Raw genomic sequence first — 13,813 nt, 5'->3', positions numbered from 1 at the left:
GGGCAGAAAGGACAACATCACCATTACAGAGAGGGCAGAAAGGACAACATCGCCATTAGAGAGAAGGCAGAAAGGACAGCATCACCATTAGAGAGAAGGCAGAAAGGACAGCATCACCATTAGAGAGAGGGCAGAAATGACAACATCACCATAAGAGAGGGCAGAAAGGACAACATCACCATTAGAGAGGGGGCAGAAAGGACAACATCACCATTAGAGAGAGGGCAGAACTGACAACATCACCATTACAGAGAGGGCAGAAAGGACAACATCACCATTAGAGAGAGGGCAGAAAGGACAACATCACCATTAGAGAGAGGGAAGAAAGGACAACATCACCATTAGAGAGAGGGCAGAAAGGACAGCATCACCATTAGAGAGAGGGCAGAAAGGACAGCATCACCATTAGAGAGAGGGCAGAAAGGACAACATCACCATTAGAGAGAGGGCAGAAAGGACAACATCACCATTAGAGAGGGGGCAGAAAGGACAACATCACCATTAGAGAGAGGGCAGAAAGGACAGCATCACCATTAGAGAGAGGGCAGAAAGGACAACATCGACATTAGAGAGAGGGCAGAAAGGACAACATCACCATTAGAGAGAGGGCAGAAAGGACAACATCACCATTAGAGAGAGGGCAGAAAGGACAACATCACCATTAGAGAGAGGGTAGAAAGGACAGCATCACCATTACAGAGAGGGCGGAAAGGACAACATCACCATTAGAGAGAGGGCAGAAAGGACAACATCACCATTAGAGAGAGGGCAGAAAGGACAACATCACCATTAGAGAGAGGGCAGAAAGGACAACATCACCATTAGAGAGAGGGCAGAAAGGACAACATCGACATTAGAGAGAAGGCAGAAAGGACAACATCACCATTAGAGAGAGGGTAGAAAGGACAGCATCACCATTAGAGAGAGGGCAGAAAGGACAACATCACCATTAGAGAGAAGGCAGAAAGGACAACATCACCATTAGAGAGAAGGCAGAAAGGACAACATCACCATTAGAGAGAGGGCAGAAAGGACAGCATCACCATTAGAGAGAAGGCAGAAAGGACAACATCACCATTAGAGAGAGGGCAGAAAGGACAACATCACCATTAGAGATAGGGCAGAAAGGACAGCATCACCATTAGAGAGAGGGCAGAAAGGACAGCATCACCATTACAGAGGGGGCAGAAAGGACAACATCACCATTAGAGAGAGGGCAGAAAGGACAACATCACCATTAGAGAGTGGGCAGAAAGGACAACATCACCATTAGAGAGAAGGCAGAAAGGACAACATCACCATTAGAGAGAGGGCAGAAAGGGCAACATCACCATTAGAGAGAGGGCAGAAAGGACAACATCACCATTAGAGAGAAGGCAGAAAGGACAACATCACCATTAGAGAGAGGGCAGAAAGGACAACATCACCATTAGAGAGAGGGCAGAAAGGACAGCATCACCATTACAGAGAGGGAAGAAAGGACAACATCACCATTAGAGAGAAGGCAGAAAGGACAACATCACCATTAGAGAGGGGGCAGAAAGGACAACATCACCATTAGAGAGAGGGCAGAAAGGACAACATCACCATTAGAGAGAGGGCAGAAAGGACAACATCACCATTAGAGAGAGGGCAGAAAGGACAACATCACCATTAGAGAGAGGGCAGAAAGGACAACATCACCATTACAGAGGGGGCAGAAAGGACAACATCACCATTAGAGAGAGGGCAGAAAGGACAACATCACCATTAGAGAGAGGGCAGAAAGGACAACATCACCATTACAGAGAGGGCAGAAAGGACAACATCACCATTAGAGAGAGGGCAGAAAGGACAGCATCACCATTAGAGAGAAGGCAGAAAGGACAACATCGCCATTAGAGAGAGGGTAGAAAGGACAGCATCACCATTAGAGAGAAGGCAGAAAGGACAACATCACCATTAGAGAGAGGGCAGAAAGGACAACATCACCATTAGAGAGAGGGCAGAAAGGACAACATCACCATTAGAGAGAGGGCAGAAAGGACAACATCACCATTAGAGAAAGGGCAGAAAGGACAACATCACCATTAGAGAGGGGGCAGAAAGGACAGCATCACCATTAGAGAGAAGGCAGAAAGGACAACATCACCATTAGAGAGAGGGCAGAAAGGACAACATCACCACTAGAGAGGGGGCAGAAAGGACAACATCACCATTAGAGAGAGGGCAGAAAGGACAGCATCACCATTAGAGAGAGGGCAGAAAGGACAACATCACCATTAGAGAGAGGGCAGAAAGGACAACATCACCATTAGAGAGAGGGCAGAAAGGACAACATCACCATTAGAGAGAGGGCTAGAAAGGACAACATCACCATTAGAGAGAGGGCAGAAAGGACAACATCACCATTAGAGAGAGGGCAGAAAGGACAACATCACCATTACAGAGAGGGCAGAAAGGACAACATCGCCATTAGAGAGAAGGCAGAAAGGACAGCATCACCATTAGAGAGAAGGCAGAAAGGACAGCATCACCATTAGAGAGAGGGCAGAAATGACAACATCACCATAAGAGAGGGCAGAAAGGACAACATCACCATTAGAGAGGGGGCAGAAAGGACAACATCACCATTAGAGAGAGGGCAGAACTGACAACATCACCATTACAGAGAGGGCAGAAAGGACAACATCACCATTAGAGAGAGGGCAGAAAGGACAACATCACCATTAGAGAGAGGGAAGAAAGGACAACATCACCATTAGAGAGAGGGCAGAAAGGACAGCAAATGCTGTTTCTCTACAAGACCGTGTGAACTCTGCCTTAGTGCAAACTGTCAATCTGCTGGCCTGAACAATAATCCACGGACTCTGTCGACACACTGAACTTTTTCTATCAAACTTCTTTCTATTTTTCTTCCTTTTTTTAAATGTCAATTTCTTTCCTTCTAAAATGCCAATTCCATCACACAGTTTCCCATCCCGTCACCACTAGCTCAGAGAGGCTATGCGTTATGCAAATGAGCACGTATAAAACGCTAATGTAAAATGAACAAATCACTTCGCAAATTCCTTCACAGCCAGGGAGAATAATCATTCCTCATCTGCGATTACCACAGAAAGCCTGAGACAGACTCCCCTAGAAGTTTGAAGGAACTTTCACTAGAGCTTGTCAGTGGAGGCGGTCGCTAGCAGCTAGTGTCTTTGAAAAGGCAATGGTCAGAGCTAATAGCGCTGTGTAAAGATAACAGGGTGGTTACTGAGGGCTTAGTTCCCTTCAGAGAGGGATGGTCGCTGACCTCCTCCTCTATTCAAGGTCTTCTAATCCTTTCTTCAGGGCTACACAATTCCATCTGCCATTCTACTCCATCTGCCATTCTTTCCATCTGCCATTCAACTCCATCTGCCATTTAACTCCATCTGCCATTCAACTCCATCTGCCATTCAACTCTATCTGCCATTCACCTCCATTTGCCATTCACCTCCATCTGCCATTCAACTCCATCTGCCATTCACCTCCATCTGCCATTCAACTCTATCTGCCATTCAACTCTATCTGCCATTCACCTCCATCTGCCATTCACCTCCATCTGCCATTCACCTCCATCTGCCATTCAACGAAAGAGAAGAAACACAGCAGTTGTGGAAAGGAGAAGTAATGTCCTCTCCTCTCCTCCACTCCTCTCCTCCTCTCTTCTCCTCCATTCCTCTTCTCCTCTCCTCCTCCGTTCCTCACTTTCCACTCCTCTACTCCACCTCTCCTCCTCTCCTCTCTTCCACTCCTCTCCTCCACCTCTCCTCCTCTCCTCTCTTCCACTCCTCTCCTCCACTCCTCTCCTCCACTCATCTCCTCCTGTCCTTCCACCCTGTTGAAAATGGCCTGATCTATCTCTACACATCATTTAGGGCTACCCATCATTAGACACATTCATACAGTCATTTAGCAACAGTAACAGTAGGCTCTACTGTCGGAGAAGTGACCTTTTATCCATTTTTAACTGGGCGTTGCAGAAGACAGCTTGATTGTAACTTCACTTTTCAACTTCATCGTGCATCGAAGATGGATTAAAAGCTTCCGGCAGTTAGGTTCATTCACTGTCAAAAATACACATTATGCACACAGAACTTCAAAGTGAGACAGCCATTGTATCTTTGATCTGGAGAGAGCAAAGCTGACTACTTGTCCAGTCGGCTTAACTGATCAGCTGTCAGGTCAGATCCCCAAAACATTTCCTCACATCGAACCAGACAACAGGGGCAAGACATTGGTTGCAGATCATCATTGTCATCATTTTCCAGCCAGGTCACCCGTCATACAAGTCAGTATTGGACGTCCATCCATCTGAGCACATCGGGAGATGGCGTGGAAACCGGCCACTAGGGGCAACAGTGAGCCATGTTACCTTCAAGTTGGTTTCGGTTTTGCTAGGGTGTCATGGACGGGGATGGTGGATGGGCGTAAATATCTGATTATAAGGGTTGCATGTTCGAATCCAGCGATAGAATGTTTTTTTTTATATGTTTGTTTTAAGCCTATCCCAAACCTTAAGCCTTACCTTAAACCATTCAGAGTTAATACCGAAACTTAACTTTAAAAACTTCGAAATTTGACGTTTGAGAAACATGAACGTCTAATTCTGACGTGAATTAGACGTTCATGTTGATCGATCATTTTTTGATCGATCATCATTTGTCATCAGCATCATCATCATTGTCATCATCATCACCTTGCCAGCAGGCACCCAAAGTAAGCTGCACGTCAATCTGAGATGGGTGGATCGGCCAATCGTCTGTCACCAGGTAAGGGTCGTAGGTAACTCCGTCCACGTAGAGTGTCACCACAGGAAACTCCACGTTAATGACGTAATAGTGCCACTCCTTATCACAGATCTGCACCGGAAAAAGACAGAGAGAGAGTGAAAGAGAGAGCGAGAGAAAGAGATAGAGACAGAAACAGAGAGAGAGAGAGAGAGAGTGAGCATAGCCTTGCTATTGAGAAAGACTGCCGTAGGCAGACCTGACTCTCAAGAGAAGACAGGCTATGTGCACACTGCCCACAAAATGAGGTGGAAACTGAATTGCACTTCCTAACCTCCTGCCCAATGTATGACCATATTAGAGACACATATTTCCCTCAGATTACACAGACCCACAAAGAATTTGAAAACAAATCCAATTTTGATAAACTCCCATATCTATTGGGGGAAATATCACAGTGTGCAATCACAGCAGCAAGATTTGTGACTTGGTGCCAGGTCAACCAGTGAAGAACAAACACCATTGTAAATACAGTTTATTTTCCCTTTTGTAGTTTAATTATTTGCACATCATTATAACACTGTACTTAGCCATAATATGACATTTGAAATGTGTCTATTCCTTTGAAACTTATTGTAGAACTCTTTGGACTGTTAAATCCTGTCACTTTTAAGGTAGAGTGATTGAATGAGAGGGAGAGGAGAGGAGTTGAAGGGAGGTACAACTCTGCAGGACTAGTTCACCTATCTTCATTCATTTCTGATTGATTATTTCACTTTTGTTCATTATCTATTTCACTTGCTTTGGCAATGTAAACATATGTTTATCATGCCAATAAAGCCATTTGAATTGAGAGAGAGTGATAGAAAATAGGAGAGATGAGAAGGGGGTGTTAGATAAACATAATCACAAGAAGCTCCATCTGCTCTTTCTTTATAAGGAGAGCATAGTTAGTTTTGTGAAGCAGATACAGTATAAAGGCTTCTGCTGGGTCTGTCTATCTGTCCGTGCCACTGGTTGTGGTTTAGGGAGAGCTTATGGAGGTTTATAGCCCCCATGCAGGCTGTCTGTCTGAGGGGGACTGAAAGCTCTGAGATGGGCTAAACACACCTCTAATGTTGCCCCTGCTAGGACCGCATATGGGTGAGCCGTCATCTAACTTAGGACATGACGAGCACTGCACAAAATCTCACACAGCCCTGCCACTCTCTAGGGGGTAGTCCTGCTCTGTATGAAGTAACTCTGACACTCTCTAGGGGGTAGTCCTGCTCTGTATGGAGTAACTCTGACACTCTCTAGGGGGTAGTCCTGCTCTGTATGGAGTAACCCTGCCACTCTCTAGGGGGTAGTCCTGCTCTGTATGGAGTAACTCTGACACTCTCTAGGGGGTAGTCCTGCTCTGTATGGAGTAACTCTGACACTCTCTAGGGGGTAGTCCTGCTCTGTATGGAGTAACTCTGACACTCTATAGGGGGTAGTCCTGCTCTGTATGGAGTAACTCTGACACTCTTTAGGGGGTAGTCCTGCTCTGTATGGAGTAACTCTGACACTCTCTAGGGGGTAGTCCTGCTCTGTATGGAGTAACTCTGACACTCTCTAGGGGGTAGTCCTGCTCTGTATGGAGTAACTCTGACACTCTCTAGGGGGTAGTCCTGCTCTGTATGGAGTAACTCTGACACTCTCTAGGGGGTAGTCCTGCTCTGTTTGGAGTAACTCTGACACTCTCTAGGGGGTAGTCCTGCTCTGTATGGAGTAACTCTGACACTCTCTAGGGGGTAGTCCTGCTCTGTATGGAGTAAATCTGACACTCTCTAGGGGGTAGTCCTGCTCTGTATGGAGTAGGTGGTGGAAAGTGTATTTTCCAATAGAAAAAGAAGACTGAGATACAAACATTGACATTCATTATTGTAGTGTTGAATGGGATGGCAAGTTTAGAGAACAAAACTTAACTCGCACATATAAAAATAAAAATCCTATTCGGTGGTACATGTTATAAGAAGACATCATATAGTCATCACAAGCAGTGTAGTTAAACCAAAAATAAATGTTGAGTGGAGTACAGCACAGAGTAGCAGCAGATTATCAGCCCAATTATGAAGAGGAATAGACCGTTCAGTTTCGGCTGCCAAATTTTGTAAAACATTGGACTTCTATTGGAGGTATTGTATCGAATCTTTTCCATATGTATTACATTCCCTAAGTCCCGTAACCACATTTCAACAGTAGGTACAGTCTCCAATTTCCAAAATTACAATATGAGCCTTTTGGCTAATAGAGTACAAAGAGAGACAGCTTTCCCTTCCTGGTTATTCCCATCAGCTGTGCCAAACAGAGCGATCACTGGGTCTGGGGCTAGAACTCTATCAAAGGCTTTAGATAAGTAATAAAAAATGAGAGCCCAGTAAGCATGTAATTTAGGACATGTCAAAATAAGTGGGTTAAAGTCCCTTCATCGTGTCTGCACCTCTCACACAGTGGTGAGGTGTCTGCAAATATTTTATTCAATTTAACCTTTGAGTAATGTAACCTGTGTATAACCTTAAACTGAACAATGTTGTGTCTGGCATTCACTGAACGGTGGTTTATATTCCTGAGAGCTTTTACCCAGTCCTCATCTGAGATTTCTGAACTAAGTTCCTGCTCTCAAGCCATTTTAATAGTGTCTGTAGATAACTCTATGGGTGCCTGTAGTACATCATAAAGTCCAGAGACTGACCCTTTTGAATGGGGCTTGACAGTGATAAGGTTATATCATGTACGATTCTATGGCTTAATGCCATACTGTGGGATATGTGTCCTTAAGAAATTCCTGAATTGGAGGTATCCAATTAACATGCTGGCATGTTAAACTTACCCTGTAACTGTTGAAATGAAGCTAAATGACCAATGTCTAAGTTAATGATTGTTGTGAGTTCCTTCTCCCTCCACTGTGAAAACACCACATCATCCAATGCAGGGTGGAAAGCATGATTCAAGCAAACTGGACTGTCAATGTATACAGTGGGTATGTAAAGAAAATACCTAATCTGTTTCCAGATCCTAAGAGTATGACAAATGACTGGGTTAGAGTCATAAGTGGCTTTTCACACATGCTGGGCTATTAACAAGTGCAGTGAGTGAGGAGCGTTGACAGGAAGCCTGCTCAATCATTCTGACGGATCCCAGGTAAACTTTCCCTCCAGAAAGACACAATGTTCAGGTTGGCAGCCCAATAATACAGTTTAAAGTGAGGAAGGCCAAAACCCCCCTCTATCTTGTACTTGCATGATTGGTTCTTTGAAATTCTGTCTGCCTTGTTATCCCATAAAAATAATTACTATTGACCAGCTTCTTAAAGTAGATTTGTGCTATGGAATGTGGTAGACATTGGAAGAGGTTAAGAAACCTGGGTAGGATAACTATTTTAATAGTGTTAACACGACCAACCAAGGAAACAGGCAGAATATTCCAAAAATCTATATTTTGTTTAAGCTGATCAATTTTCATTTCCCAATTCATTTTCAATAGCTGATCAAATGTTCTTGTTACTACAATGCCAAGGCTTGTGAACTTGTCCATCACTGTTCTAAATGGGGTAGATTACAGAAATTGCATATCCACAGGCCGTGATATCGGCATCAATTCGCTTTTTTGCCAGTTTCTTGTAGCCAGACAACGAGCCAAATGTATTTATCAAGTTAAGTAATGGAGAGTGGAAGTTTTAGGCTTGGACAAAAACAAAAGAACATTGTCTGCATAGAGGGAGATTTTGTGCTGCGTGACTTTTATAATAACGGGAGCTATATCTGCACATACACGAATGAGAGTAGCGAGAGGTTCCATGGCTATAGCGAAGAGAGCAGGCGAAGTATGGCACCCCTGTCGACAGCCTTTCAACAGGCGGAATGACTGCGACATCTCCTGATTGGTTACCACGGATGCCATTGGGTGTGTATTATTAATTGATAATAATTATTTAATTACTTTCCAAACCCGAAATGCTCCAGAATCGACGTCAACACGGGTGCCCCTCAGGGGTGCGTGCTCAGTCCCCTCCTGTACTCCCCGTTCACTCATGACTGCACGACCAGGCACAACTCCAACACCATCATTAAGTTTGCTGTTAACACAACAGTGGTAGGCCTGATTACCAACAATGATGAGACGGCCTATAGGGAGGAGGTCAGAGACCTGTGTGGTGCAAGGACAACAACCTCTCCCTCAACATGATGAAGACAAAGGAGATGATTGTGAACTACAGGAAAAGGAGGCCCGAGCACGCCACCATTCTCATCGATGGGGCTGTAGTGGAGCAGGTTGAAAGCTTCAAGCTCCTTGGCGTCCACATCATTGTCAAGTAGAGTAGACCAGAAGGCTGAACTGGAAAACCTAACCTCTATCAAAATAAAAAGATGGCGGAGCTGCAAAAGTTCTTCTGCGCAAGGGTGTTTATTTACATAGTGATTCCGGAACAAAAACAACAGTACTGCCATCAAACATATACCTTGTAGGACAGCTAAAAACAATGCTGCCCCATCCACAGCTAAAAACAATGCTGCCCCATCCACAGCTAAAAACAATGCTGCCCCATCCACAGCTAAAAACAATGCTGCCCCATCCACAGCTAAAAACAATGCTGCCCCATCCACAGCTAAAAACAATGCTGCCCCATCCACAGCTAAAAACAATGCTGCCCCATCCACAGCTAAAAACAATGCTGCCCCATCCACAGCTCGATCCAAAATGCCTCTCTATGAACTGAAAGAGAGGCTCCTTTTGTAGGGCTAGCCCCTCCCCTCAGAACAATTAACACTCATTAATGAGACAATTACCTATACAAATCTACATTTTCCATTTAACTAAACATACTAAAGTATATTGCAACACGTTTTCTATGAAACAATATCACAATATAACATTTACAAAATTACATCACTACTGACAGTGTCTTTCAATAAGCCCTTTTACATTAATGAGCCATTTGGCACAGGCACTAGAAAGTCAGCCCAATTCCCTTAGCTCGGGTCCTTATCCAGCATACCTGGAAAATACAGAGATGGAGAGAGAGAGGAACAGAACAAACAACGCCGTCATCCACAACATCGATAAGTATAATAGATATTGCTTATATTAAATATGAACACTGAGATAAGTGTGAAATGTATGTACTAAGACAGAGAAGTTAAATTGTGTGTCGACCCACATTGTTAACTTATCTTATAACGGAGCATGGGGGAGTGATGAATGTGTGCGTGCGTTAAAGTACCAAATGCTGCCCGCGGTGACAACAAACTAACATGGTCCAAGCACACCAAGACAGTCGTGAAGAGGGCACGACAAAACCTAATACCCCCGCAGGAGATGGAAAAGATTTGGCATGGGTCCTCAGATCCTCAAAATGTTTTACAGCTGCACCATCGAGAGCATCCTGACGGGCTGCATAACTGCCTAGCATGGGTAGTGCGTACGGGTAGCGAGGGTAGTGCGTACGCACTTGTACATCACCGGGGCCAAGCTTCCTGCCATCCAGGACCTCTATACCAGGCGGTGTCAGAGGAAGGCCCTAAAAATTGTCAAAGATTCCAGCCACCCTAGTCATAGACTGTTCTCTCTGCTACTGCATGGCAAGCGGTACCGGAGTACCAAGTCTAGGTCCAAGAGGCTCCTAAATAGCTTCTACCGCCAAGCCATAAGACTCCTGAACAGCTAATCAAATGGCTATCCCCACCCCCCACGGAACGCTGCTGCTGCTCTTTGTTATTATCTATGCATAGTCACTTTTTTATTTTTTATTTCACCTTTATTTAAACAGGTAGGCAAGTTGAGAACAAGTTCTCATTTACAATTGCGAACTGGCCAAGATAAAGCAAAGCAGTTCGACACATACAACAACACAGAGTTACACATGGAGTTAAACAAACATACAGTCAATAATACAGTAGAAAAAATCAGTATATACAATGTGAGCAAATGAGGTGAGATAAGGGAGGTAAAGGCAAAAAAAAGGCCATGGTGGCAAAGTAAATACAATATAGCAAGTAAAACACTGGAATGGTAGATTTGCAGTGGAAGAATGTGCAGAGTAAAGATAGAAATAATGGGGTGCAAAGGAGCAAAATAAATAAATAAATAAATACAGTAGGGGGAGAGGTAGTTGTTTGGGCTAAATTATAGATGGGCTATGTACAGGTGCAGTAATCTGTGAGCTGCTCTGACAGCTGGTGCTTAAAGCTAGTGAGGGAGATAAGTGTTTCCAGTTTCAGAGATTTTTGTAGTTCATTCCAGTCATTGGCAGCAGAGAACTGGAAGGAGAGGCGGCCACAGGAAGAATTGGTTTTGGGGGTGACCAGAGAGATATACCTCCTGGAGCATGTGCTACAGGTGGGTGCTGCTATGGTGACCAGCGATCTGAGATAAGGGGGGACTTTACCTAGCAAGGTCTTGTAGATGACCTGGAGCCAGTGGGTTTGGCGACGAGTATGAAGCGAGGGCCAGCCAACGAGAGCGTACAGGTCGCAGTGGTGGGTAGTATATGGGGCTTTGGTGACAAAACGGATGGCACTGTGATAGACTGCATACAATTTATTGAGTAGGGTATTGGAGGCTATTTTGTAAATGACATCACCGAAGTCGAGGATCGGTAAGATGGTCAGTTTTACAAGGGTATGTTTGGCAGCATGAGTGAAGGATGCTTTGTTGCGAAATAGGAAGCCAATTCTAGATTTAACTTTGGATTGGAGATGTTTGATGTGAGTCTGGAAGGAGAGTTTACAGTCTAACCAGACACCTAGGTATTTGTAGTTGTCCTATTCTAAGTCAGAACCGTCCAGAGTAGTGATGTTGGACGGGCGGGCAGGTGCAGGCAGCGATCGGTAGAAGAGCATGCATTTAGTTTTACTTGTATTTAAGAGCAATTGGAGGCCACAGAAGGAGAGTTGTATGGCATTGAAGCTCGTCTGGAGGGTTGTTAACACAGTGTCCAAAGAAGGGCCAGAAGTATACAGAATGGTGTCGTCTGCGTAGAGGTGGATCAGAGGCTCACCAGCAGCAAGAGCAACATCATTGATGTATACAGAGAAGAGAGTCGGTCCAAGAATTGAACCCTGTGGCACCCCCATAGAGACTGCCAGAGGCCCGGACAACAGGTCCTCCGATTTGACACACTGAACTCTATCAGAGAAGTTGTTGGTGAACCAGGCGAGGCAATCATTTGAGAAACCAAGGCTATCGAGTCTGCCGATGAGGATGTGGTGATTGACAGAGTCGAAAGCCTTGGCCAGGTCAATGAATATGGCTGCACAGTATTGTTTCTTATCGATGGCGGTTAGGATATCGTTTAGGACCTTGAGCGTGGCTGAGGTGCACCCATGACCAGCTCTGTAACCAGATTGCATAGCGGAGAAGGTATGGTGGGATTTGAAATGGTCGGTAATCTGTTTGTTAACTTGGCTTTCGAAGACCTTAGAAAGGCAGGGTAGGATAGATATAGGTCTGTAGCAGTTTGGGTCAAGAGTGCTCCCCCCTTTGAAGAGGGGGATGACTGCAGCTGCTTTCCAATCTTTGGGAGTCTCTGATGACACAAAAGAGAGGTTGAACAGGCTAGTAATAGGGGTTGCAACAATTTCTGCAGATAATTTTAGAAAGAAAGGGTCCAGATTGTCTAGCCCGGCTGATTTGTAGGGGTCCAGATTTTGCAGAAATGGGGAACGCTTGGGCGAGTTGCTGTGGGGGGTGCAGTGCTGTTGACCGGGGTAGGGGTAGCCAGGTGGAAAGCATGGCCAGCCGTAGAAAAATGCTTATTGAAATTCTCAATTATAGTAAATTTATCGGTGGTGACAGTGTTTCCTGTCCTCAGTGCAGTGGGCAGCTGGGAGGAGGTGTTCTTATTCTCCATGGACTTTACAGTGTCCCAGAACTTTTTTGAGTTTGTGTTGCAGGAAGCAAATTTCTGCTTGAAAAAGCTAGACTTGGCTTTTCTAACTGCCTGTGTATATTGGTTTCTAGCTTCCCTGAAAATTTGCATATCACGGGGGCTGTTCGATGCTAATGCAGAACGCCATAGGATGTTTTTGTGTTGGTTAAGGGCAGTCAGGTCTGGAGAGAACCAAGGGCTATATCTGTTCCTGGTTCTAAATTTCTTGAATAGGGCATGCTTATTTAAAATGGTGAGGAAGGCATTTAAAAAAAATAACCAGGCATCCTCTACTGACGGGATGAGATCAATATCCTTCCAGGATACCCCGGCCAGGTCGATTAGAAAGGCCTGCTCGCTGAAGTGTTTCAGGGAGGGTTTGACATTGATGAGTGGAGGTCGTTTGACCGCTGACCCATTATGGATGCAGGCATTGAGGCAGTGTTCGCTGAGATCTTGGTTGAAAACAGCAGAGGTGTATTTAGAGGGCAAGTTGGTTAGGATGATATCTATGAGGGTGCCCGTGTTTACGGCTTTGGGGTGGTACCTGGTAGGTTCATTGATAATTTGTGTGAGATTGAGGGCATCAAGCTTAGATTATAGGATGGCTGGGGTGTTAAGCATGTTCCAGTTTAGGTCACCTAGCAGCACGAGCTCTGAAGATAGATGGGAGGCAATCAGTTTACATATGGTGTCCAGAGCACAGCTGGGGGCAGAGGGTGGTCTATAGCAGGCGGCAACGGTGAGAGACTTGTTTTTAGAGAGGTGGATTTTTAAAAGTAGAAGTTCAAATTGCTTGGGTACAGACCTGGATAGTAGGACAGAACTCTGCAGGCAATCTTTGCAGTAGATTGCAACACCGCCCCCTTTGGCTGTTCTATCTTGTCTGTAGTTAGGAATGGAGATTTCAGAGTTTTTGGTGGTCTTCCTAAGCCAGGATTCACACACGGCTAGAACATCCGGGTTGGCAGTGTGTGCTAAAGCAGTGAATAAAACAAACTTAGGGAGGAGGCTTCTAATGTTAACATGCATGAAACCAAGGCTATTACGGTTACAGAAGTCATCAAATAACTCTACCTACATGTACACATTACCTCAATTACCTCGACTCTGTACCGGTACCCCATGCATATAGCCCCGCTATTGTTATTTACTCCTGCTCTTTAATCATTTGTTTTTCTTATCT

General features: G+C 44.8%; 1 protein-coding gene across 1 annotated transcript in view; it reads right to left on the bottom strand.

The window, feature by feature from the left end:
* LOC129843042 (calsyntenin-2-like) overlaps positions 1–13,813 on the bottom strand; it is a 249,928-nt gene that overhangs the window by 16,029 nt on the left and 220,086 nt on the right. Inside the window, exon 8 of the mRNA XM_055911770.1 lies at positions 4,706–4,868. Within this exon, the coding sequence (XP_055767745.1) occupies positions 4,706–4,868 (163 nt within the window). The remainder of the gene's footprint in view (positions 1–4,705; positions 4,869–13,813) is intronic.

Source organism: Salvelinus fontinalis, unplaced genomic scaffold (genome assembly GCF_029448725.1).
Source record: "Salvelinus fontinalis isolate EN_2023a unplaced genomic scaffold, ASM2944872v1 scaffold_0093, whole genome shotgun sequence".
In the NCBI taxonomy this organism is placed as follows: domain Eukaryota; kingdom Metazoa; phylum Chordata; class Actinopteri; order Salmoniformes; family Salmonidae; genus Salvelinus; species Salvelinus fontinalis.
This window is presented reverse-complemented; position numbering and strand designations above follow the sequence as displayed.